General features: G+C 34.9%; 1 protein-coding gene across 1 annotated transcript in view; it reads left to right on the top strand.

Moving 5' to 3' along the window:
• LOC139685937 (dentin sialophosphoprotein-like) overlaps window positions 1-25,955 on the top strand; it is a 46,653-nt gene that overhangs the window by 15,012 nt on the left and 5,686 nt on the right. The window contains exons 5-7 of the mRNA XM_071583074.1: window positions 903-1,022; window positions 1,838-1,970; window positions 5,218-5,331. Of these exons, the coding sequence (XP_071439175.1) occupies window positions 903-1,022; window positions 1,838-1,970; window positions 5,218-5,331 (367 nt within the window). The remainder of the gene's footprint in view (window positions 1-902; window positions 1,023-1,837; window positions 1,971-5,217; window positions 5,332-25,955) is intronic.

Consider the following 25,955-nt stretch of genomic DNA (forward strand, 5'->3'; position numbering starts at 1 on the left):
TACGCTGGCTATATATACCTTCTGATCAAGGGAATAGAGGTTGGTCAGAGTGGAAGGGAGTTTGGAGGGGTCATAAGGTTACAATGTATAGCTGTCACTTTTGTGGTCTTATTTCGATGAGATGCTTTGCAAAGAAGGATGTTTTATGTTCTTATTTTTTAATGTGTTCTTTATTTCTTTCTTTAAATTTCCATCCTGTTTGCCCAATATATACTTTGTGGTACATTCCGAGCACTTCAACTCATACACTCCATTCCTCTCGTTTTTGGGGACTTTGTTGTCTTAAGTCTGTGGAAAGATCAGGTTCTTAAAGCATAGACCACTGTAAAATGCACATTTAATGAAAGATGATCTTGCCAACGAAATTTAGGTATCCTTCTCACTCTCCACTCCTAGACCTACCACTCATCTAAGTCAAAAATGTAATTCTCTTTTCTTCCCAGCTATACATTGTGACCTTTTGACCCCTCCAACCTCCCTCCCTCTCTGACCAACCCCCTCTCCTATGATCAGAAGGTATATATAGCCAGTGTGCTTCTTTGAGGACCACCTGATAACGATGTTTAACATCGAAACCTAGGTCGTGTGCTTTTTAAAACAGTGTGTGAAATTACAAAGTCAATTATTTCATTACATTTCATTTGGCTATTGTACGTACTAAGACCTATTTGATGGTGTGAAAGGTAATTCGTTGTTCTCAGACAGAAGGAATATTCTAGATTCCTATCCAGCTTCATTTTTAATTGCAACTTGTTCTCCAGAGGTATTAATTATAATTGAACCTATAAATATTTAAATAATGCTCGTTTGAAGAAAGATTTGCTTGACTTGCCTTTATTTATTTGAACAGAACATACATATGTAGAGTAGATTTTTAAATGAGAATGTTTTACACCCTGTAGACTTCTGTAAAAATTGAACGCAGTGATCCAGATGAGGCGTTGGACAATGAAGTTGCCAGTATTGCTGATGAGGATTCTGAGGACAGTGAACAAGAGATGGATGGATCTAATGAGGAGGAGGTAAGATGTAAGAACGGCTATCCTAATCTATTAATCATTACCAAGATAGTTGTTGAGATAGACTTCTAATTTTTATTTCATATTCTGAAGACTTCTCTAAACATTTTACTTCTGGAGTTATATGCATTTTCCCATAGATGTCTTGACCTTTTAAAGACTTGTAATTGTAGAACTTAGCAGATTTGGTCAAAAATCATTGTCTGAAATGTTGAATTACATTATTTTTGTCAGATTAACCTAAGTTTTTTTGAGTTAAGGAAGTAAGAAAGAGTTTATTTGGGTGCAATTGGTTGAATAATGTGGATGTGGCCTTAATTCAAAGGCCCCACAGCTCTTTTACCAATGTGGTTTCATATTGCATTTTGCACCATGTTTGCTTCTGGAAAATGATCTGCATTTGTAGGCCCAGATGTTGCACAACTTCAAGGTTACCTTGCTTTAATTGTGAGTCATGATACTGCAGTTTGCAACATGTTTGATTCTGAAAAGGAATCGGATGACTTGGAACTAAGCATGCTGACACTTTTGACATATTCAGTTCTTCCTGAATAATTTTCCATTTACAGTGATGATGTAATTATGAGTTTCATTCATGAGCAATATATTTAGTAATATTACTTCAAACTATGGCTTCTGTAGGCTAAAAAAATGTATATTGGTAGCTGTAATCTGCAATATTATGTGTATAAGGCATAATCCACATAGAAAATAAATTTAATCGTGATATCTCTAATTATCTCAGTAAAGATTACCAAAAAGGTGAGTCTACCATCGTATATATGATTGTTTTAAATGGATTTACACCTGCATTCCAGGAGTCAGATGCAAGTTCAGTGGCTATCAGAAGACAACATGATCCCATTAATCAGAGCAGCAAGACTCTGGAGTTTGAGGAAGAACAGTTAACAGAACAGGCAACGAAATCCTTCCTGCTGCTTTCAACAAAAGGTAACTGCCTATCCTTTCTGTTTATAACTAAAATTATTATATGTTTGTGATTGTTCATCTTGTAATATGTGTTCCTATCCCTTTTGTTTATATACGAGGAATGCTAATAAAGTAAGGGCTGTGTGGTAACAGGAAAAATATACTCATGAAACAATTTTATTGGCACTTTTAGTAAGGTTTTAGTAAGGAAATCTACTTCACTTCTTTTACATAATATCGCCGTTCACTTCTAAGCATTTTTTGTACCACTGCCCCAGCTTCTTATAACCCCTCTTGAGCATAGAAGCTCGCCGTCTGAGAGGGTTGAACCAGTTGACATTAACCTCGTTCTTGAGTTCCTCTTCGTGGTTTCAAAATGTTGCCCACAGAGTCATTGTTTGCCAAGTGCAAGGAGAAGAGGAAGTAGTCGCTGGGTCAAAGGTCAGGACTATACACGGTGGGGGGGCACAGAAACTGTCTTGTCCACTGGACATTCTCTGTACCCTTTGTGTGGTGGTCGGTTTAGCATTTTTGGTACACCCGCCTTGCACACAATTTGTGGTATCCAAGGTTTTCCATGAGAAATATTGTAGACAGTAATGCGACCGAATTGAGGTAATTGTCCAGCCAGGCCATTATTAATCGTCAATTGGCGATCATATCGTAGTTTTTGTTCCACTTGTGAAACGATTTCATCGGTCAGAATACTGTGGGCAAACTGCCGCTATGCTCTTCTTAAATGGACATTTGTTCGTCCATTTTTAAAATCACCGGCACCATTGTCTCTTGACCTTTCCTTTGCTCTCATGACTAACTGTAGGTCCATACACTAGGGTCCATAACTCCGTTGAATTTCATTTGCGACCATCAATCCTTTTGCAATACGAGAATCGTATGACATAACAACGCACATTCACAGCTGGCGGAATGAACGATTGTCATTGCGGACATTGTTGTGTTTGAATGCACGGACAAGCAAACAACTTCTGAAACAAAACAAAAGCTTCTCAATGAATCAGTAGATGCCACTGCTGGAGTGAAACTGTGTGCTAAAGCACCAATTGTTTAAATATAAGCAAACGACCCTTATTTTATGAATATGCCTTGTGTGTATGTTCATCCATATATATGCATTCTTCATGCGAGGTCTCTTCAAAAGTAATTTGTGTGTCTCTGTATATAATAGTATATGTGTGAGATGTGTTTGGAAAAGTGAATTTTGGAATTTTTCCAGATACAGGTTCGCACCCAAAAGTGGTAGGACTGATTGTTTTTACAAGAATTTTATTGACGATATACTCACATCGACTTAATAATCTTCAAAGTATGCTCTTTGAGCTGCTACACACTTAGTATAACGTTGCTCCCATTCCCTGTACGCCTGCTGGAAATTTTCTTTGGGGATGCCGTTGATGACCCTCGTCGAAGCCTCTTGAACGGCCTTTATCGAGTCAAAACGTCGTCCCTTGAGCTGTCTTTTCATCAGGGGGAAGAAGAAGAAGTCCGGTAGTGCCAGATTGGGAGAATAGGGTGGGTGCGGCAACGTGGCAACGCCGTATTTGGCCAGGAGCTGTCTGACAACGAGCGCGCCATGGCCAAATCCTGTGAAATAATGCGTTGGGCGTTAGATGCAGACAGACCCAACTGGTCTGCAATTTCTCCTTCACTGGTTAAGCTTCGGTCTGTCTGTGTTCAGCAGTGTCCTCACTCTGTCCACATTCATGTCGGTTCTTGCCGTCGACGGCCGTCCGGAGCAATGGTCATCTTCAACGAGCCCCCTACCCTCTTTAAACAACTTGTGCCACTCAAATACTGTGGAACGGCTTAAGGCAGTGTCCCCATGAGCCCGCTTGATCATAACGAGGGTCTCAGTTGCCGTCTTCCCGAGTTTCGCACAAAACTTCACGGAATAACGTTGCTCTAAATTTGGATTCATTTTGTTTTTCGACGCAGACAAAAAACTTGCTTCACTAAAAACGGTGTCCTCACTCAACGACAGCCCACAGGCAACTGAGGTTGATGTCGGTCTGTTGCTAAAAGCCCCCTCTACCTTATCCTGCCAGGCAGACCCCCCCTTCCACCGCTCCGTTTGCACCAGAGAAAATCAGTCCTACCACTTTTGGGTGCGACCCTGTATATTGAATTTTCATATTTTTTGTTTTGTGTTTTTGGAAGACATGTCCCAAACATTTTTTTATAGTTTCAGAAATATGCCATATTTAGTTGATATAGCATATTAAATTAGTTATTTCACATACACAACTGTTAAACAACTTTTGCTACACTTGGCTAATTTCTGTTATAAAAAAATGGATCAAAGAATTTGAAACTAATCTCGTGTAAAAAAATGGAATGTGTGATCAAAAAAAGACAGGACTGATATCAATAAATTTAGTTTATTTCGATGGATACAGCTTAGTTAAACATGTTTCCCTCAAAGTTACATGCCTAGGCTGACAAAACATCTTTGCCAACGTTTCTTCTTCCAGTTCTCTAACCCTTCCTGGTAAGCTGCCTTATAGGGTTCCTCTTTAGGTTCACCATACAATTAGTTTGAATTTCTGCAACAGAGTTGAATTAGCATCATTTCAATGTTGATTTTATTTTAGGAACCAAATAGAGCTAGCAGGATAATTATAGCTTGATGATAATCAATAAAATCAAGTAATTTAGGTTCATGAATAATTGTTATTTTTTGGTAACCGAGGTCTCTGGATAATTGACGCTTCTGGATATAAGAGGTTCCAGGATTATTGATGTCTTTTTGATATTCAATGTTCCGAGATAATCATGGTTTCTGGAAAATATAGGTTTCTGGATAATCTAGGCTTTTGGATAATTAATGGTTTCCTTGAATCAAATTAAGTGTCACAACTTGGGGGTTTTTCATTGTCTAAGGTTGACATTTAATGGAGGGTTTGGGAAAGTGAAAGTTATGTGGATAACTAAGGTTTTCTGTGAATATTTCCCAATAAATTAAGTTTTCTTATAAATAAAAGCTTCAAACTATTCAAGGTCTCTGGATTTTTAAAGTTTCCTGGAAGATTGAAGTATCTGGACATTTAGGGACAAATGAATTTTCAATTTAATCCCATTGTTTGCAGTGTAATGCGTTTACAATATACCATGAGAATAAATTTTAATTAAAAAACAACTTGTTTCAAAAGAAAGAATAAATTCAAATAAAAATTGGAGTAAGGCGTACAAATTTGAGATGCAATTACAATGAATTACTCACTCATTTCTTCATCTTGGGTCTGTTTTACAGGACAACAAAGATCAAGTCGAAGTCGTGAGGCTAAGAAATCTGATTTGGGCCAATGTAGAAGTAAGGAAACGTCAGAAGAAGATGACCCTGTTGCTCCATCATCGTCAAAATCAAGTAAGCAATCTCTCACAAATGAAAAGATGCCTGATAAAGTTTCAAGAGGCAGGAAAAGGATATTGGAGCAGAGAACTGATTTGAAACCAATGGGTGTTGTCAAAAAACCATGCCAACCTTCGATAAATGTTACTAGTACCATCCATGCGAGGATTAACCCTAAAACAATGTCGTCAAATGAATGTAAGACTGAGGACAACATGTTTAAAGATCAAGAGAAGTTGCTAGGAAGGTCAGAGGACTCAGATTTGGTTTTGTACGGTTGTGATCTCTGCAAGGAGATGTTCGAACGTAAATGGTCACTCCATTCCCACATTGTCTCTCACGGGAATGCCGTGAAAACTTTTGATTGCAAACACTGTGGTAAAGGTTTCTCATCTGCTCTATCAAGAAACCAACATGCCAAAAGATCGCACAGCAAAAGATTAATCTACGATTGTATATTCTGTCCATCAAAGTTTAAAAGTAAATGTAGATTGAAGGCTCATGCGAAAACTCACGGCAGGAATTACTTCTGTAATGTATGCCTCGAAACGTTTACAGTTGAGGTTGAATACAGGAATCATTTAAAGCAACACGGTCAGTTACATTTGTGTGACGTTTGCCCGGAAGCATTCAAGCAAAAACATGCCTTGGACAATCACATGGTCAAGCACAGACGAGTGGGATCAAATTCATTTTCCTGTGAAATGTGCCATAAAACGTTTGCGTCTGGTCCGAAACTTAAAAGGCACTCATTGGTACACACGGGTAAAAAACCGTTTTCGTGTCATATCTGCGGAAAAGCCGCAAATCTGAAGTCTAACCTGAAGAAACACATGGTCGTACACACAAAGGATAAATCGCATCTGTGCAAAATTTGTTTCAAAGGCTTTGGTGACAGTGGTAGCGTTAAACTTCACATGTTGACACATACAGGTGAGAAAAATCATGTTTGTCAAATTTGCTCGAAGGCATTTTCATTAAAGTCAAACCTTAAAGTACACTTATCCGTTCATCAGGACGAGAAGAATTACTCCTGCGATATTTGCAAAAGGACTTACAAAACTCGGAATAACTTGACGAATCACATGAAGATACACACCGTTGGTAAGAGGTTTCAATGCAAAATATGTCAGAAAAGCTTTGAAGTTAAGGCTGCTCTGCAAAAGCACATTCTTGTACACACAGGAACTAAGAATCACAAGTGTAATATTTGTTCCAAGTCATTCGGACTGAGGGAAAACATGAAGAGACACATTGCAACCGTTCACCACGGAAATAAAATATATCCCTGCGAAGACTGTGGGGAGAAGTTTAGTAAGAAGAAGGATCTAAGAATTCACATGGTCGTACATAATGGTTTTAAACGTTTCAGGTGTGATCATTGTTTGTATTCCAACAATTACAAAGCACATCTATGTAAACACATCAAGAAACATTATATGGACAAAAAATGATAGAAGAAAGTAATTAGAACAGCAGCAGACTACGTGTAAACCTTAACCCTCTTAGTGCGGTGGGGATTCCAGGGTTACTTAGTGAGAAGTGCGAAGGGTAATTTAAGAAAATGGATCACCTTAGGAAAAAAAAACATTATGAAGTTATTTGTTTAGATATCCATGTGGAGCTTTTTTATTTTAAAATAAAAAATTGCAGTTAATAATGATGTTATACATTTATATCATCTGAAAAGTAAATGTAATTATTACAGTATTATAAATTTTGAAGAATATTTTTTTGTTAGCAATAATATTTCGATTTTTTAGACACATAACTAATATTTTTTTAAAAAATATTTTTCAATAAAAACTACCATATTTAAATATAAGAAAGAATCAAAAAGACATGTAGAAAAAATTTTGAATAAATAAAGAAAAATCAGTGAATTGCAAATTGTTTTGTAAGCCTCTGCATAGTTTGATTTTGTTGAAAAGGCTGATCTCACTGAGTCGAATTGAGACTTGTCCCCTTTCCTTGAGACTGCGGCAATGTGCTTACAATCTAAAGGCAGAAAAAAAAACAAAGTTCTAACTCACAGAGAACTGCTGACAATGTAATCCAATACACAGGGCGCAAATGATTAGATAGGATGGAGGGCAAGAGAAACCAAAATGATTACAAAGCAGTGCTCTCATTTCCATCTTATCAACAAAGTCTGAATAAGCAGCTATATATCAACACCACCACACCATAACACATTCAAGAGATTACAGATGAAAACAGATTAGTAGCTTTCAATTGTGAAAAAGACCACTCAGAAAAAAAACAAGCAGACAATTAAGCTGAGCTTCCCGACATGTACCAAACTGAACGTAAAATTATGGTAAGAATTATACTTTTTGAAAAGCATTTAAAATTGCTAATAAAAAATTAAAAAATGTGTTATATAATTGTATGGAATTTGCCCTATCGATAGCACAAAAACCATAAATTATTAAAGAAAAAACCATAAGTTATAATGATTTAAACAATAGCCTATGCAAGAGTCGATATATTGGCCCGCCGCACTTTTTGCCAGGGATACAAAAGCCAATATATCGGCCTGCCGCACTAAGAGGGTTAAAAAACAATGCACCTATGAGAAGCTAATGTAAACTTGTGATTATTTCATTTCAAGTGCAATCATTGTTTGTATCCATGCAGTTTCAAAACTAATCTAAGTAAACATCATCTCACTTCATATAGACAAAGAATTAAAACGCAAGGGAATAGGAATGGTGGGAGATAACTTAAGTAAACACATCATCTTCCTTCATATAGACAAAGAATTAAAAACATAAGGGAATAGGAACGGTGAGAGATAAATTCCAAAGAAACTGTGGGAGATGCCGCAACAGTAACTTTTAACGGAGTCATTTCAGAGTTTAAGAGGATGCCTCGGTAGCTTAAGTGGCTAAAGCACTCGACCGGATATTGAGGGATCTGGGTTCGAATCCCAGTCAAGGCGAATGATTTTTACACTCTGAAATTGTTGCATTGGTGGGAGATAACTTCAAAACCATAAGTAATATATTCCACATATGAGAAGCTATCCTAAACTTCTAATAAATACCCAAAAAAACTCATTAAGTCATCGAAAAAGACATTTAAGTTGATTTGCTCACCATTAAAACACTTCTCAGCTCAATCAACAGCTGACAATTACTCTTGATTGTTCATAGTAAGGCTCTATTGTCTGTTAACTTCATGGGTTATGTGTGAGTGACCTTTGACCAGTTCAGAAATTACTTCCCAACCTAGCAATTGCATTATACATGGTCAATTATGGAAGTAATCCACATGATTTCACTTATTTCCACTGGAAAAATAGATATACTGATTTGAATACTTATATAAATGCTTGAAATTCTTTAAAATATTACAGGTTGCATTCCATAAGTCATGCAATGATATTTTTTCAAAGTGATTTTTTGAAAACATTTGAAGAAACTCATAAAATTTTTCAAAATACTGTCCTTTGGCCTCGTCACATTTTATCCAGTGAATCTGTCATGGCAGTGTGTGGTAACACTCTGAAGTGTTTGGAGACAATATATATATATATATATATATATATATATATATATATATATATATATATATATATATATATATATATATATACATATATATACATATAATAGATATATATATATATACACACAAATATATATATATATATATATATATTAGCCTAAGTGCCAATGTTTAAGGCGAGGACCATAGTGGTTGTCCAAGCATTGTAAATGATGAACTGATGTCAAAAAATTAACGAAATAATTAGTGAAGATGAATGCAAAATATGTAAAAGTAGCCAATTTTTCAATTATGAAATTATGGCTTAAATCTTTTCCATATTTCAGTGAAAAATATGACATGAATATGCTGTGAGAAAGCTTGTCTTTCACAATTTTTCGGCCAAATGTTTGGCAATAATGTTTATAGAAAATCACAATAGACAGTGCACAAAATCACAATAAAAAGTCAACACAGTTGGTTGAAGGTCATCTCTGCATCATCCGTGGCGTCTTTTTGATCATCTATAAAATGCTAAATCCACTTGAAAAAGGATCTTTTGTTCAGAGTGTTATCATTATAAATAGCTGTCAACATTGCAGTGATTTCTGGATAACCTTTACCTTTGGACTTCACCAAAAAACTGGAAACATTGATCTGCCATTTCATCAATTTACATTTTCGATGACAAATGGTAAAAACAGGGACAACTAACATAACTGGGCATACCATACGCACAGCTTGGCCTTTGCAAGTTTTGTGCCAAATGTTTGCCAATAATGTTGATAGAAAATCATGATACACAGTGTCTTCCTGCATTACTGAATTTCCTGGAAGCTAATAAAAAACAAATTGATAATGCTTTCTAAGATGATGTGATCTCTACAGATGAGGTATTATCAACAATATCATTGACAATGCAACAATTTCAGAGTGTAAAAATCATTTGCCTTGACTGGGATTCGAACCTAGATCCCTCAATATCCGGTCGAGTGCTTTTGCCACTTAAGCTACCGAGGCGTCCTCTTAAACTCTGAAATTTTGGGGCTTTTTTTAAAGGAACAAGATGTTGTGACGAAATACCGTAAATACAATGTCACAGGCATTCATAGTCGAGCGCGAGGCGCCACAGTCCACGAGGTTAAAGCCAACTTTAAACACTTATGGTGTTTATACTTTGACAAATTCCAAAGAAACTGCGGGAGATGCCGCAACAGTAACTTTAAACAGAGCCATCCGCTAATGTGCATTTCAAAGCAACAATTTCAGAGTGTAAAAAAAAAGTGAAAACACCATAAGTGTTTAAAGTTGGCTTTAACCTCGTGGACTGTGGCGCCTTGCGCATGACTACGAATGCCTGTGACATTGTATGTACAGTATTTCGTCACAACATCTTGTTCCTTTAAAAGCCCCAAAATTTCAGAGTTTAAGAGGACGCCTCGGTAGCTTAAGTGGCTAAAGCACTCGACCGGATATTAATAGGGATCTGGGTTCGAATCCCAGTCAAGGCCAATGATTTTTACACTCTGAAATTGTTGCATTGAAATGCACACTAACGGATGGCTCCGTTAAAAGTTACTGTTGCGGCATCTCCTGCAGTTTGTTTGGAATATCATTGACCTTATTCTTTCCAGCGATAAAGACAACATGGCTAGCAAGACTGCTCTTTGAAATTGACTCAGAATGGCATGATGGTGTATTTAAAAGTACTACCTTGATCAAAAAGTTCCCGGAATAACCACCGTGTGGCGCTCCCATCGTTCCGATTTGAGTTGTTTTTTTTGTTAAATTGGTACATCTGTTGTTGATATTCCCTTTAAATCTTAGTGTCATAACTTGACATTTGCAAAAGTTACGTAGCCAAGAGTACATCTATCAATGTGTGTGTTGGCGATTTTTTACAATTGCAGAAATGGATTTAAATTTGCAACAACGAACTTGTATTAAATTTTGCGTAAAAAACGGATTTAGTGGCGCACGGACGTTGGAAATGTTGGAAAAGTGTTTCGGCAACGATTCTCTAAAAAAAACGGTCGTTTACCAGTGGCACGAGCGGTTCAGAAGTGGTCGTGAGTCAATCAAAGATGATGAACGCAGTGGCAGACCATCGACATCGAAAGTCGGTGAAAAAATTGATAAAGTAAAAGAAATGTTGGTCAATAACCGCAAATTAACCATCAGAGAAATAGCGGAGGACTTGAACATTGCCTATGGATCCGCCCAAGACATTGTGGTTAATGATTTGGGTTTCCGTCGTGTAGCAGCAAAGTTGGTGCCAAAATACCTCAATTTCATGCTAAAAAGAGACCGTGTTGACGTCGCAAAAGACATGATTTGCGAGGCTGAATCCGATCCCACATTCATCAAAAGGATCATTACTGGAGACGAGACGTGGGTTTATGAGTACGACACGCAATCCAGACATCAGGCAAGTGAATGGCGTTCACCAAATGAGCCGAGACCAAAAAAACCACGTCGTTTTCAGTCAAAAAAGAAGGCAATGCTGACGGTTTTCATGGATTACAAGGGTGTAGTGCATCATGAATTTTTACCAGAAGGCCAGACAGTAAACAAAGAGTATTATTTGGGCGTTATGAGACGTTTGCGTGAAGCAATTCGCCGAAAGAGACCAGAAATGTGGGCAGAAAACTCGTGGATTTTGCACCATGATGACGCACCGTCGCACAGTGCTATCATTATTCGTAATTTTTTGACGAAAAACGCAACAAATACCATCCAACAGCCACCGAATTCACCTGATTTGGCTCCCTGTGACTTCTTTCTGTTCAATCGAGTTAAAAAACCATTACGGGGAACGGGTTTTAGCAGCCGAGAGGAAGTAATGGAAAAATCGCAGGAAGCACTGATGGACATACCGAAAACCGAATATAAAAAATGTTTCGAGGATTGGATCAAGCGCTGGCATAAGTGTGTTGCAGTCGATGGGGATTACTTTGAAGGGGACAATATAGATTTAGATGAATAAACTTGTATTTTTAATTTTCTGAATAAATTCCGGGAAATTTTTGATCAAGGTAGTATATTAAAATATAGGTGGAAGACTTCTTCTGAGACGAAATTGAAAAGCTTTGCAAATTGTGATAATAAATGCCTCTCTTAAAATAATGGCTGCTTAGGAAAATAGTTTTAAGAATGCGGCTTTTGAATGAATACCATAAAAATCAATCTAATACCTATGGTTTTATTTAAAAATGTCAGTCGCATTTCGGATGATTCTAGTATTGTACCTATTTGGAAGTATTTATTATTTATTAATCCTTATTGAAAGTGTTTTACTGTTAAATATAATTGTTGAATGTTTGTATTTTTGTAGAAATATACATTTGCCAGAAAAAAACAAGTTCATATTCTATTGTGTATGATGTGTGAATATATATGTTATAATACTCTGCTGTCAAAATGTTATGTTAAATTTTTGAAATTGATAAATTAATTAACTGATTATATAGAAGTATTCAAAGGAATAATAAATGAAAAGTTTGAATTTATCTGTTCACAATAAACTAGAATTTACCCAATAATGTTCTTTAATGTTTATTCTTACTTCATATTTGTTAAATTTGAATGTTTTTTTTAAAAGTTATGTGTGTATGAATAGAATGTATGACTGGGGGTATGTGGTGTATTTGTAAAATAAGGTCCATTTGCTGATATTAAAATATTTTTATGTAAGCAAATTTTTTTCATTGACAGTTCTCTTTCCTTCTTGAGATAATATCACACTCATCGTCAATCCCCTGATAATCCCAATTGGTAAGATTGCAGTCTAGGCCAACTTGTTTATGTTATATATATATATATATATATATATATATATATATATATATATATATATATATATATATATATATATATTTGTATATGTATATATATATATATAGACAAAAACACAGAAACACACAAAAATAGTGAGTCTCTGTGTGTCTCTGTGTTTTTGTCTGTGTCCACTAGTGCTAAGTGTTATACATTATTATTCACGTCCGTGAGACTTTCAAAAAGTGTTATACTACCTTGATCAAAAATTTCCCGGAATTTATTCAGAAAATTAAAAATACAAGTTTATTCATCTTAATCTATATTGTCCCCTTCAAAGTAATCCCCATCGACTGCAACACACTTATGCCAGCGCTTGATCCAATCCTCGAAACATTTTTTATATTCGGTTTTCGGTATGTCCATCAGTGCTTCCTGCGATTTTTCCATTACTTCCTCTCGGCTGCTAAAACGCGTTCCCCGTAATGGTTTTTTAAATCGATTGAACAGAAAGAAGTCACAGGGAGCCAAATGAGGTGAATTCGGTGGCTGTTGGATGGTATTTGTTGCATTTTTCGTCAAAAAATTACGAATAATGATAGCACTGTGCGACGGTGCGTTATCATGGTGCAAAATCCACGAGTTTTCTGCCCACATTTCTGGTCTCTTTCTTGCTTCACGCAAACGTCTCATAACGCCCAAATAATACTCTTTGTTTACTGTCTGGCCTTCTGGCAAAAATTCATGATGCACTACACCGTTGAAATCCGTCAGCATTGCCTTCTTTTTTGACTGAAAACGACGTGGTTTTTTTGGTCTCGGCTCATTTGGTGAACGCCATTCACTTGCCTGATGTCTGGATTGCGTGTCGTACTCATAAACCCACGTCTCGTCTCCAGTAATGATCCTTTTGATGAATGTGGGATCGGATTCAGCCTCGCAAATCATGTCTTTTGCGACGTCAACACGGTCTCTTTTTAGCATGAAATTGAGGTATTTTGGCACCAACTTTGCTGCTACACGACGGAAACCCAAATCATTAACCACAATGTCTTGGGCGGATCCATAGGCAATGTTCAAGTCCTCCGCTATTTCTCTGATGGTTAATTTGCGGTTATTGACCAACATTTCTTTTACTTTATCAATTTTTTCACCGACTTTCGATGTCGATGGTCTGCCACTGCGTTCATCATCTTCGATTGACTCACGACCACTTCTGAACCGCTCGTGCCACTGGTAAACGACCGTTTTTTTTAGAGAATCGTTGCCGAAACACTTTTCCAACATTTCCAACGTCCGTGCGCCACTAAATCCGTTTTTTACGCAAAATTTAATACAAGTTCGTTGTTGCAAATTTAAATCCATTTCTGCAATTGTAAAAAATCGCCAACACACACAGAGATAGATGTACTCTTGGCTACGTAACTTTTGCAAATGTCAAGTTATGACACTAAGATTTAAAGGGAATATCAACAACAGATGTACCAATTTAACAAAAAAAACAGAACTCAAATCGGAACGATGGGAGCGCCACACGGTGGTTATTACGGGAACTTTTTGATCAAGGTGGTATATATATATATATATATATATATATGTTTATGATTATCTATATTTCAAGCAGAAAGAAATGTCAGGTAATCTTATATTAATATATGTTGCTCATATTATTTGGTTCAAATTCTCAGTTTATTTAAAAAATTTAAATTGCCGATTAAGTTTACTCAGATAAAGAAAACATGCACTCTTGTCCAGTCAACTCATTGACCAATGTCACCCTTAGCTGTTAATATTCAGAGAATCAATGGGAATCAGGATGTACTGGCTTCCTGTCGTAAGGGCCCGGATTCGAATCTAGGTGGCAGCGCATATATTTTCAGTGCTATCCCAATCCCTACTTGAGGTGTTAGTGGAAAGAATTTTGAGTGAGTATGACGTCCATACCCCTTAGTGCCTTTTTACAAGAGTAGGCTAATCCGAAGCCAGGTTTCTCTCCGCCCTTCACCCTTTCCCATTCATCCCTAATGGTGTAAATGACCTTATGGGCAACAGGCAAATGACGTCGTGGTAGTCCTGGGGGTAAAGTGTTGGACTTGCTGACCGGAGGGTCCCAGGTTCAATTCCCGGGCAAGGCACTCCAGGCACCTGCAGCTCCACCCAAGCTAAAGTGATTTTTCGGGTACCAGATCTTCCTGGGAAACCATAACCGGCACAGGGAAAGGAACTGGCCCCCTACCCTGATGTGTGGATTTCACACGCCGTAAATAGGACTTAGTACTGGGTGATCTCTACCATAGCCCATACCAAACCGACCTTCGGGTTGATTACTGTGTTTATATATATATATGTAATATAAGATGCATATTTTATTTCTTTATTAGGTAATCCACCAATTAAGGTAGGTTTTTGGATGGACAGCTAGTAAATGAATATTTTGTGACTCGTAACAAAACACAAAATCCAGCATCCTACTCTATTGTCTTCATCTCTGAGTACTTCCTTCCTACCTTCATCCCCTATCCATGACATCCCTATCCTGTTCCTTCCCTTTCCTCCTTTGCCATTAACATTCTCCCCTCTATTACAGTCTTCTTCAACATCCCAATCTTGCCAATCAATTCCTCCTTCATCCACTTTTATATCTGCCTCCTTAGTAATATCTCCCAACAAACCCCTCTCTTTGCCCACCATACCAAGTATTTCCTCGTTTGTTTTCTTCTCTGTCCATTTCACCTTCTCCATTCTTCTCCACACCCACATATCTACAATAGCCTCCAGTCTATGTCTATCCTCCTGCTTCAATGACCACGTTTCCATAGCCACACACAAAACTTCGCTTAACATATCAAAGTTTTCTAACGAGTCTTTTCTTAATATCCTTACTCAACGTCCCCCTCATCATAACTCCCTCCTCCTTGTCTGTGAAAGCCTCTTTGCCTAATATGACGCATTTCTTCTCCTTAAATGTCCTTACTACTTTGACCCTGTTGGTCCAAAACACTTCCAGAGAAACGTATTAAAGTATTCTACCTGCTCTAGTTTAATTGCCCTCCTATTTTAATGTTAAGCTCAGCTTTTGTATTTCTAGAAAATCGCATAACCTTTGTTTTATTAATATATTGATTCTCATCCCATATATCTGTTGCACTGAGTTTCCAATTCACTAAGCAATGCTTGCAACCCCTCTATTGGCTGACTGACATTAACTAAAGCTTGGTCATCAGCAAACCTAACTGATTTTAAATGAATTCCCCACCCACTTTCATTCCTACTTTCAGTTCTTCCCATAATGCCTCTCTTTTAATCATTTCTTCTGCAAAGTAAGATATTGTCATGGTGAAAAAATATTTTCATAGGCCCATTTATTTTTGTTTATTACTAACACTTTTGGCATAAAATATAATCCATGTTAAAACAATCTTGAAATTGAAAGGCGTTTACCTAACTCAAAGCAGAAAAGGATAATTTGGAGATTGAAGATTTTTTCCAGTGACAAACTGTGGTGTTATATATTGTGTTAAATGCCCCTATAATGAATACAACTGTTGGAGAAATATGTTTAGAAAAAATTTGAAAGGAAAGAGCAAGGAGAAATTCAAAGAAAGACAATTTAACGTTAAAGAGAAAAAATCAAGTAAGAGGTCCAAATAACCCGCAACTGGTAAATCTTTAAAACACTGTAAAAAACAAGAGACTTAATTGCTTGGGGGTTATAAAATAAATTTAATTGAAGACTGATCTTTATGGGAGGATGATTTTGTAGAAGTTAATGTGGGCGATGGTTACAACAATAACAATTTGAAAACAGAAGACTGAAAATAATGGTATATGAGTGTGGTTCAATAAGTACCCGTGTTTGACGACAAAGGGCGTTTTACTGAGGGAAGTTTATGTTATCATCGTGTGCTGCCATCTATCAAACGACGGTGAAACAAATTTCAGACTGATTCAAAGGTTAGTTTAGATTTGACAGCCATTTGAGTGTAAGACATGTTTTTTGTGATTTTTGCTTGAAGATACAAAAAAAGAGCAGTATCATTTGGTAATTCACTTTTTGTTTTATTTTGGATGGGAACAAATGCGAGGAGATGAAAGCAAAGTTGGATGCTGTTGGATGGGGACACTTCACTTTGCCATCTATGACCACAGTTAGATATTGGTTCAACGAATTTAAACGTGGGCGAACATCTGTTTTTGATGAGGAGCGACCAGGACGCCCGGCAGACGTGGTTATACCGAGGAAATCATTCAAAAAGTCCACGCCATGATTCTCGCTGATCGACGGACGAAAGTGCGCAAAGTAGCAGAGGCCGTGGGAGGTGTGTCGACCGGAATGGCAATTTATATTTTATTACATGATAAGTTGGCTAAATGAGAAAATTTTCGGCCCGATGGGTGCCATGGCGATTGCTCACAGTGGACAACGAGCTGATCCGGAGTTGTCGCCGCCAAACTACATTTACTACATTATGAATTGCTGCCGCACCCCCCGTATTCTCCCGATCTGGCTCCCTGCGACTTTTTCCTATTCCCTAACATGAAGAATGACTCGCGGGAAAAAAAATTAGCTCAAACAAGGAAGTTATCGCCAAGACAGTCGTATTTTGGAGAGAGTTTGACAAATCCTATTTTTTTGGATGGGTTAAAAAAATGGATGGAACGTTGGGAGAAGTGTATCTTTCTAATTAAGGGGACAATGTTGAAAAATAAAAAAAAATATTTTTGAAAAAATGGTTTCTTCATTCCTAACACGGGTACTTATTGAACCGCCCTCGTACACCTACACTGTAGAACGGGAAGGAGAAAAATGTATTTTAAACTTGAAATAATAAATAAAATGGAAATTGGAATACGGGAATTAGAAAGATAGTTTTCCTGAAGCCGGGATTGAACTCAGGGCTTTCATGATTACATGTTTAATGCTTTCCCATCTGAGCTATTCTGAACAGTTGATGGAAAGAAATTGAAATACCATCTTACAATATTTGTTTACACTTCCACTATAGACTGGAAACGGATAATCGAAAGGTTAATCGAAAGGTTATTGTTTACTAAAATTGTTTTTATGACGTGAATAGTCAATTATCCAAGGTTTTGCTACTTATATACTTCAAAATTTTGCGTAAAATGTTCCTCATTTCTACCAACAAAACATATTTTGCAACAAATATCAAGTTCACTAATTTCCAAGGAAACGGCGGGAGATTCCGCAACAGTAGCTTTAAATGGAGTCATCATTTTTACTAAGTTATAACGCGACATTTGCAGAAGTAAGAATTTTTCTGTCGAAAAATATAATTTTTAAGGGCCCAGTTGCCATTTTTACATCAATATTTTTGCTTAAAACTAACACTATTGGCTTAAAATGTTCGAAAAAATAACCTGACGGAAATTTGACTTCTTTTACTTATACCTAAGAAGAAATACGTAAAAGAGAGAATGAAGACATTATCCAGTGACTAAGGTACCCATGTTCAATTGAAGTGACCCATTTATGTTTCAAAATAACTGCCATTTTGGCGAAAAATTTTCGGAATAAAACAAACTGGAAATTCCAAGGAAAAGTTTAAAAAAATAAACCTTTATGGTATTGGGAAAAAATCAAGGAAGGTGGCCGAATCACTAACAGCTGTTATCTTAATGAACACATTGACACAAAAAGACTTCATAGCTTTGCGGTTTATGAAGTAAGTTAAGTTGAATAGTGATATTGAAAGATGATGTACAGGTTTCTCCAAAAGTATATGTGAGTGATCATTTAAGGGTTAAGAATTAAAAAAATACTGAAAATATTAATATACACTCGCACTTAAGACCGGAATTGAGAAATTGTTATGTGTGAATGCATAATGTACTTGCTCTTTATACTGAAAAGGAAAAAAATCCACGTTAATGTATGACACACTAGCAGTAAATAGTGAAAAGATGACGCTTTACTTTGGCACGATAAACTAAACTCGGGCTTGGACCGGAGACCTAAAGATTTGTTGTCTAACACTCCTTCAAATGAGCCAAATTGAAATACCATTGCATTGTAAATATTGAAATAGTTTACCATAGCTGTTTTGGTAAAGATATAATGAAATATAGAAAGTTTTGGGAAAAAATTATTCAAAATATTTCCTGCAAATTTTCGACATATAGACCGAAGTGCGTACTTTTCGTCAATTACCATTTCAAATAAACTATTGCTAGAAATTTGCAAAAATAATCTATTATCTGGTGATATGGCACTTTTAATGACCAATTAGGTGATTTTGTCAACATTATTTTCCCTTTTAACTACCTTTTTTGGCATAAAATGTCCGAAATAAAAGCCAAAATGAAATTAATCAAAGCATGAAAACGTTATTGGGAGAATGAAGAGATATATTTTCCAGTGGCAAACTGTCGTGTAACATTTTTGTGTTGAATTTTTGTTTTGTTAAATGGACCAATTGCTATAAAATGTTATGGAAAATATTGAAAAGGAAAGACAAAGGAGAAATTCAAAAAAAGATACCTTGACGTTTGAGAAACAAAATCAAGGAAGATGGCCAAATCACCTACGACTGGTAAATCTACTTTTACTATTAAATAATAGGATTGATAAATAATTAGGATTATACTAATAAACAAAAGGATTGATAGCTTACAAAGTAACGAAGTAAATTTAATTGAACGGTGATATAGAAAGTAAAAAAAATGTAATAAGAAAATAAAGGACTGAAAATGTTATTTGAAAATTGCAATTAAGACCGGAAAGGAAACAATTTATGTGAATTTACTACAAACTTGTCCTGAATACTGGAATTGTAAAAAATGCATGTTAATGTATCATTAACTGGAAATAATTATTGAAAAGAAAATGATAATACTACATTTATAAACAATAGTTTGTTGAAAACTGGGATCGAATCAGGGTATTTACGAAAGAGTTGAGGAAGATCTCCGCATCACCTACGACTGTATCTTAATAAACACTGCAAGGCAATTGATGGGTTACAATATTAATTCACATAGCATTTGCAGTATATAGCGAAAAGGAAAAAAAATAAAACTGTTGAACTATTATCAGCCGGCACCAGGGATTGAACCAGGGACTTTCATAACATCAAACTAATCCCATCCCATCTTAGCTATTGTGTTCAGGTAATGAAACGACGAAATAATTACCAACTTTAAAATATGGGGCGCATTTTCCCTTATCAAAGCAAAAAAAAACGTAATTGGGAAATTAAAGATATGTTCTAGTTACTATCGTGTTAAATTTTATATTAAATATTTAATGAAACTAACCATGTCATGGGAAATTAACGTTTAAATCATTAACTATTTTAAAATTGAAATTGCCATTACAATTAGCCACAACGCGAAATTAGCACAAGGAAGATATTTTCTGGTGACAAAACATTTTTTAGGACCCATTTGCGATTTTGCCAGTATTATTTTCACTTTTAACTATCACTTTTGGCATAAAATGTTGGAAATATAAACCAGCATGAAATTAAAAGGCAATGATTCTTAATGAAAGCAGAATAAAAGACGTAATTGGGAGAATGAAGATATATTTTCCATCGGCAAACTTTCTTGTTACATTTTATGTCAAATGTTTATTGTGATAAATGCATCAATTATTATATTTTATAATGACTACAACTGTTGGTGAAAAATGTTCTGAAAAAATTGGAAAAGAAAGACCAAGGAGATATTCAAAGAAAGATTGGTTGACGTTAAACAGAAAAAAATCAAGGAAGATGGTCTAACCAATGAATACTGGTAATCTACTTATAGTGTTTATAAGAAACAAAAGACTTGATGGGTAGCGGGTTATAAAGTAAATTCAGATTAAGATTAATTCTGGAAGAGAATGATTTCGTAGGAGTAAATGTATGCGATGGTTACAACGATAAGAATTTGAAAATAAAAGACAATATATAATAAACACTTGCAACACACACCGGACAGGAGAAATTTGATGTTAAATCAACGACGCACTCCTACTAAAAACTGAAAATGAAAAAAATGCATGATGAGAATGCATTAGAACACACTTGCAATATGTCCACGAAGGAGAAAAAATACTAAAAATTGACATGATAGTTTACCAAAGTTTGAAACTGTTTCAAATGATGGTATTTTGATTAATGCACAGAAATATAAAATAAATGCGTCAATTTTTGGGAGAAAATGACCAAATTAACCATTTAAAGGAGAAAAGCTTGTATCATTTAACTCAATCAAAGATTAAATGCAAAAATTGATATGTTTTTAAGGGTTAAAACGGTGCCAACAATTTATTAGAAATTATTAATTCTACCTCTTTATGACCGAATGTTTAGTATTTTTGGATTTTTTTTTTGTTTCCATTTTTGATCTTAACCAAACAGAAAATCTCACTGCTTTTCACATTATATGATCCTAAAAATTTAGATTTAATAAAAAAAAAAAAGAAAAAGTTTTGGTCTGAAAAATTATTTCCATAGACAAAACAATGTTTTTTGTGCACCAAAATGTCGCAAAGTTTATCCAAATATTTGTGAATAATGTACTGCATTAATGCCCAATAGAAATAGTTGACACAATTATCTCAAACTCAGAGCATATGAAAATGGAATAATTGAAAAGAAAGATATTAATCTGTTTCCAAATCAATAAAATTAACATAATTAGAATTTAGCACAACAAAGTCATTTCAAAATTACTAATATTGACAGAAAATGTTTTAAAAAATTAAAAATGGAGAACTTTGTCAAAAATAAACGATATCCCATGCGAAATTTAAAAAAAATCTATATGTAATGTAATCTTTATGTTACCAAAACTGTTTTTAAGATGCAAATGGTCAATTATCCCAGGTTTTGCTTAATAAACACTTCCACATTTTACATAAAATGTTCGAAATTTCTACCAACAATCGCATTTTGTGTAAAATAAATTTTTTATTAAGCTGCAACACAACATTGGCGAAAAGAAGTTATTTTCAGGCAGAAAAAAAAACATTTTTTAGGGCACAATCAGCATTCTTACATCAATATATTCGCTTATAACTACCGTCTATTGGCATAAAATGGTCGAAATATAAAACTAATTTGAAATTTTTATGTCTTTCACTTAAATCTAAGCAGGAAAACGGAAAAGGGGGGATGAAGAATAATCCAGTGACAAAGGGTATCTATTGTATTGAAGTGCAACATTATACTTTTATTTCAACAATCACTTTTGGTGAAAAATGTTCAGAAAAAAAATAGAAAAAAGGACAAGGACAAATCTACATAAAATATAGGTTAACGGTTAAGAGGAAAAACCAAGGAAGATGGCCAAATCACTATAAATAAAGCTAATATGTAGGTGGATTCACGAGTTCTCCCCTCTATATTGATATTTTATATATATATATATATATATATATATATATATATATATATATATATATATATATATATATATATATATATATATATATATATATATATATAAAATATCTTCGAAATGGAACGCTCATCGGCGACACACAAATATATAAAAACACAGATGTAGATTTTTAGAATATAGAGACACAAAGAAAGGACACTCACAATTTGTTATTTTACATTTCGACAGCATGGCTGATGTCTTCAGAATCAGATTCTTCAGAATCAGATTCTGAAGACGACAGCCGTGCTGTCGAAACGTGAAATAACAAATTGTGAGTGTCCTTTCTTTGTGTCTCTATATTCTAAAAATCTACATCTGTGTTTTTATATATTTGTATATATATATATATATATATATATATATATATATATATATATATATATATATATATATAACCAAATAACCAATATATATATATATAACCAAATTTGACTCAATGCTCAATTGATTATTGCTAGTCAATGTTTATCTTTATATATATATATGTATATATGTGTGTATATATACAAATATACACACATATATACATATATATATATAAAGATAAACATTGACTAGCAATAATCAATTGAGCATTGAGTCAAATTTGGTTGTACATGATACATGCTATATCTCAAATGCTTGACAAGTGTAAGGTAGAAATGTCAGTATTTATTGTGTCCTCCAAGAAGAAATTCATGACGAACAGCAACACCTTCGACATCAAAGAAAACCAGGAGCATGGCTTTGATTCTCAATCAGCATTTTCTTAATATTTTCATTTAATTTAATCCACTTTGAAAACTTGGATGTTTTCTTCTAGCCAGAGTATTATTACCATTTAAACAGATGTCAGTACATTTCTCACTAACTTCTAATGACAACTTTTACCACCGCACTTTACCATATAAAATTGATATATTGATTTATTCCTCAATGATTATGTGAATTTTCATTTTCAGACGAACAGTATAAAACAACTACAACAGAAACTAACTCATAACTGGCATACGATATGAACAGCTCAACAATAATCCACCAAGCACACAGACATAGCTCATCATTGGGTCTCATAGGCAACCTGCGCCTAGCTAGTGTGCTGGGATATAGTCCGGGTTATTACAGCCAGATGGCACTAGTTTGCGTATTTATAGGAAGATGTTGTAGTACCCTAAAACTTCTTAAAAAATATTTGAATGCAAATTTCATACCATTAAAAATTTGTTATTTCACTATGCAACTTAAAATATTAATGCCTGGTGGAGTTGTTTGACTATTTTGATGGGTGTTGTGCCAATAAAGCCAATATGATGTAGGTAAATTCTCATCAATGATAGCTGCTCAATTGTGGACATTTGGTCCCGATAAATGCTTTGAATAGATCTCATTATATCTGTAATTGTTGGCTCTGGGGATCATGTATAGTTATGACTCTGGAGATTATATGTATTTATGTTATCCATTCACACTCTAATGACTATGGAATGTGACAGAAAAGCTGCTGTTAAATATTAATGACCTATCAATTGAGCATATGATGAAATGTAAATTTTTAAGTACTTCTCTGTGTGCAAATATTCTTAAGGATATGCTTGTAAAAGTGACCAAGAATAAGATAAAATTTTATCTGATAAAATATGGATATTGAGATAACAGTTACAATTACTTGTCCCATATAAAATCTAAGTAATTCGTTTTCATTGCAGTGAAAAGAAAACCTTAGTAGATTAATTGGAAAAGGGGAAAAAAATATATTAGCCATTGAATAAAATTATAGATTATGCATTGAATTAATTCCTTTGGTAATAGATACATGGGATCTGTCCAATAAATATGCCGACTGATGCCATTAAAACTTTATTTTGCCAAAATGTAGAGTCTACACATGTCAATGATTTTGTTCTCCTCCCTTCTTCAAAGTACTCTATACTATTCATAGTAGGCTATGCCTTCTTCTTATATATTCCATCTTCTTCTTTACATTTCCGCTGTTTAATAATAAAGCAACCTCCTTGGGAAGTCATCCTCCCCTAAAGGCAGCAGTTTTCATCCTTTTTAATAGTTTTCTTATGTCACTTCTTTGCTTTATTATTGTGTGTCTCCAAACATCTTGTAATCAAAATTTAATGCATTTAATGGGAATAGGAAAAAGGTTGCAAAGGGGTAGAGATCTATTATAAGATTAATAAGGAGGATAATGATTAAAGGATCAAAGGTGATTGAATATTTGAATGCCAGAAACAACAGAGAACAGTTCAATGCTTTGAATGTGCAGGAGATGCATTGTTTCATAGTATGAAGGATCAATCCATTGCCTTGAGTCAACTTTGGTCACACATGATGCACATAATCTCTCAAGTGCTTGAGAATTTACTGTTTGTCCTTCAGGAAATAATTTATGATTAACAACATCTTTGACATCAACGAAAACCAGGAGCATAACTTTGATTTTTGATTGGTTTTTCTTAATATTTTGCTTTGATTTAACCCTCTTAGTGTGGCGGGCCGATATATCGGCTTTCGTATCCCTGGCAAAAAGTGCAGCGGGCCGATATATCGGCTCTGGAGTAGGCTATTGTTTAAATCGTTGTAACTTATGGTTTTCTCTTTAATAATTTATGGTTTTTGTGCTATCGATAGGTTGAATTCCATACAATTATATTACTAATATTTTAACTTTTTATTAGCAATTTTAAATGCTTTTCAAAAAGTATAATTCTTACTATAATTTTTCGTTCAGTTTTGTACATGTCAGGAAGCTCAGCCTTATTGTTTGCTTGTTTTTTTCTGAGTGGTCTTTCCACTATGAAAAGCCATTGAAAGGCTACTAATTAATCTGTGATCATCTGTAATCTCTTGAATGTGTTATGGTGTGGTGGTGTTGATATATAACTGCTTATTCAGACTTTGTCGATAAAATGGAAATGAGAGCACTGATAAAGCTAACAGTTTCAGGCTTAACTTTGTGGAATTCTTTCATGGTGAGGGTGAAAGAAAGAGAAAAAACAACTTTGCACTTCCACACACTTTTTCAATGTAACACGACCATGGTTTCGATGCTGCGCATCTTCTTCAGGTGAAGATGATGCGCAGCATCGAAACCATGGTCGTGTTACATTGAAAAAGTGTGTGGAAGTGCAAAGTTGTTTTTTCTCTTTCTTTCACCCTCACCATGAGAGCACTGCTTTGTAATCATTTTGGTTTCATTGCCATCCATCCTATCTAGTCAATTGCGCACTGTGTATGGGATTACATTGTCAGCAGTTCTCTGTGAGTTAGAACTTGGTTTTTCCTGCCTTTAGATTGTAAGCACATTGCCGCAGTCTCAAGGAAAGGCGAAGAGTCCCAATTTGACTCAGTGAGATCAGCCTTTTCAACAAAATCGAACTATGCAGATGCTGACAAAAAAATTTGCAATTCACTGGATTTTCTTTTTATTTATTTATAATTTTTTCTACATGTCTTTTTGATTCTTTCTTTTATTTAAATATCGTAGTTTTATTGAAAAAGGTAATAAAAAAATATTAGTACTGTGTCTAAAAATCGAAATATTATAGCTAAAAAAATATTCTTCAAAATTTGTAATACTGTAATAATTACATTTATTTTTCAGATGATGTAAAAATAAACCGACATTTATAACTATAATATTTTATTTTAAAATAAAAAAACTGCATATGGATATCTAAACAAATAACTTCATAATGTGTTTTTTCCAAAGGTGATACATTTTCTGAAATTACTCTTCCAACTTCTCACTAAGTACCCAATCCCAACCGCACTAAGAGGGTTAAATGAATTTAAGAATGCACTTATCTCTTTAGGCACATCACCAAGTTCACTCTCCGAAGGTAACTCTTCCTCATCTTCTAGCATTGGTATTGAAATAACCATAAAAACCATAAACACAGTAGTAATCAACCCATGAGAAGGTCGGTTTGGTTGATGGGTGATGGTAGAGATCACCCAGTACTAAGCCTATACGGCGTGTAAAATTT

Source organism: Hetaerina americana, unplaced genomic scaffold (assembly GCF_022747635.1).
Source record: "Hetaerina americana unplaced genomic scaffold, ioHetAmer1.1.p SCAF_121, whole genome shotgun sequence".
Taxonomy (NCBI): domain Eukaryota; kingdom Metazoa; phylum Arthropoda; class Insecta; order Odonata; family Calopterygidae; genus Hetaerina; species Hetaerina americana.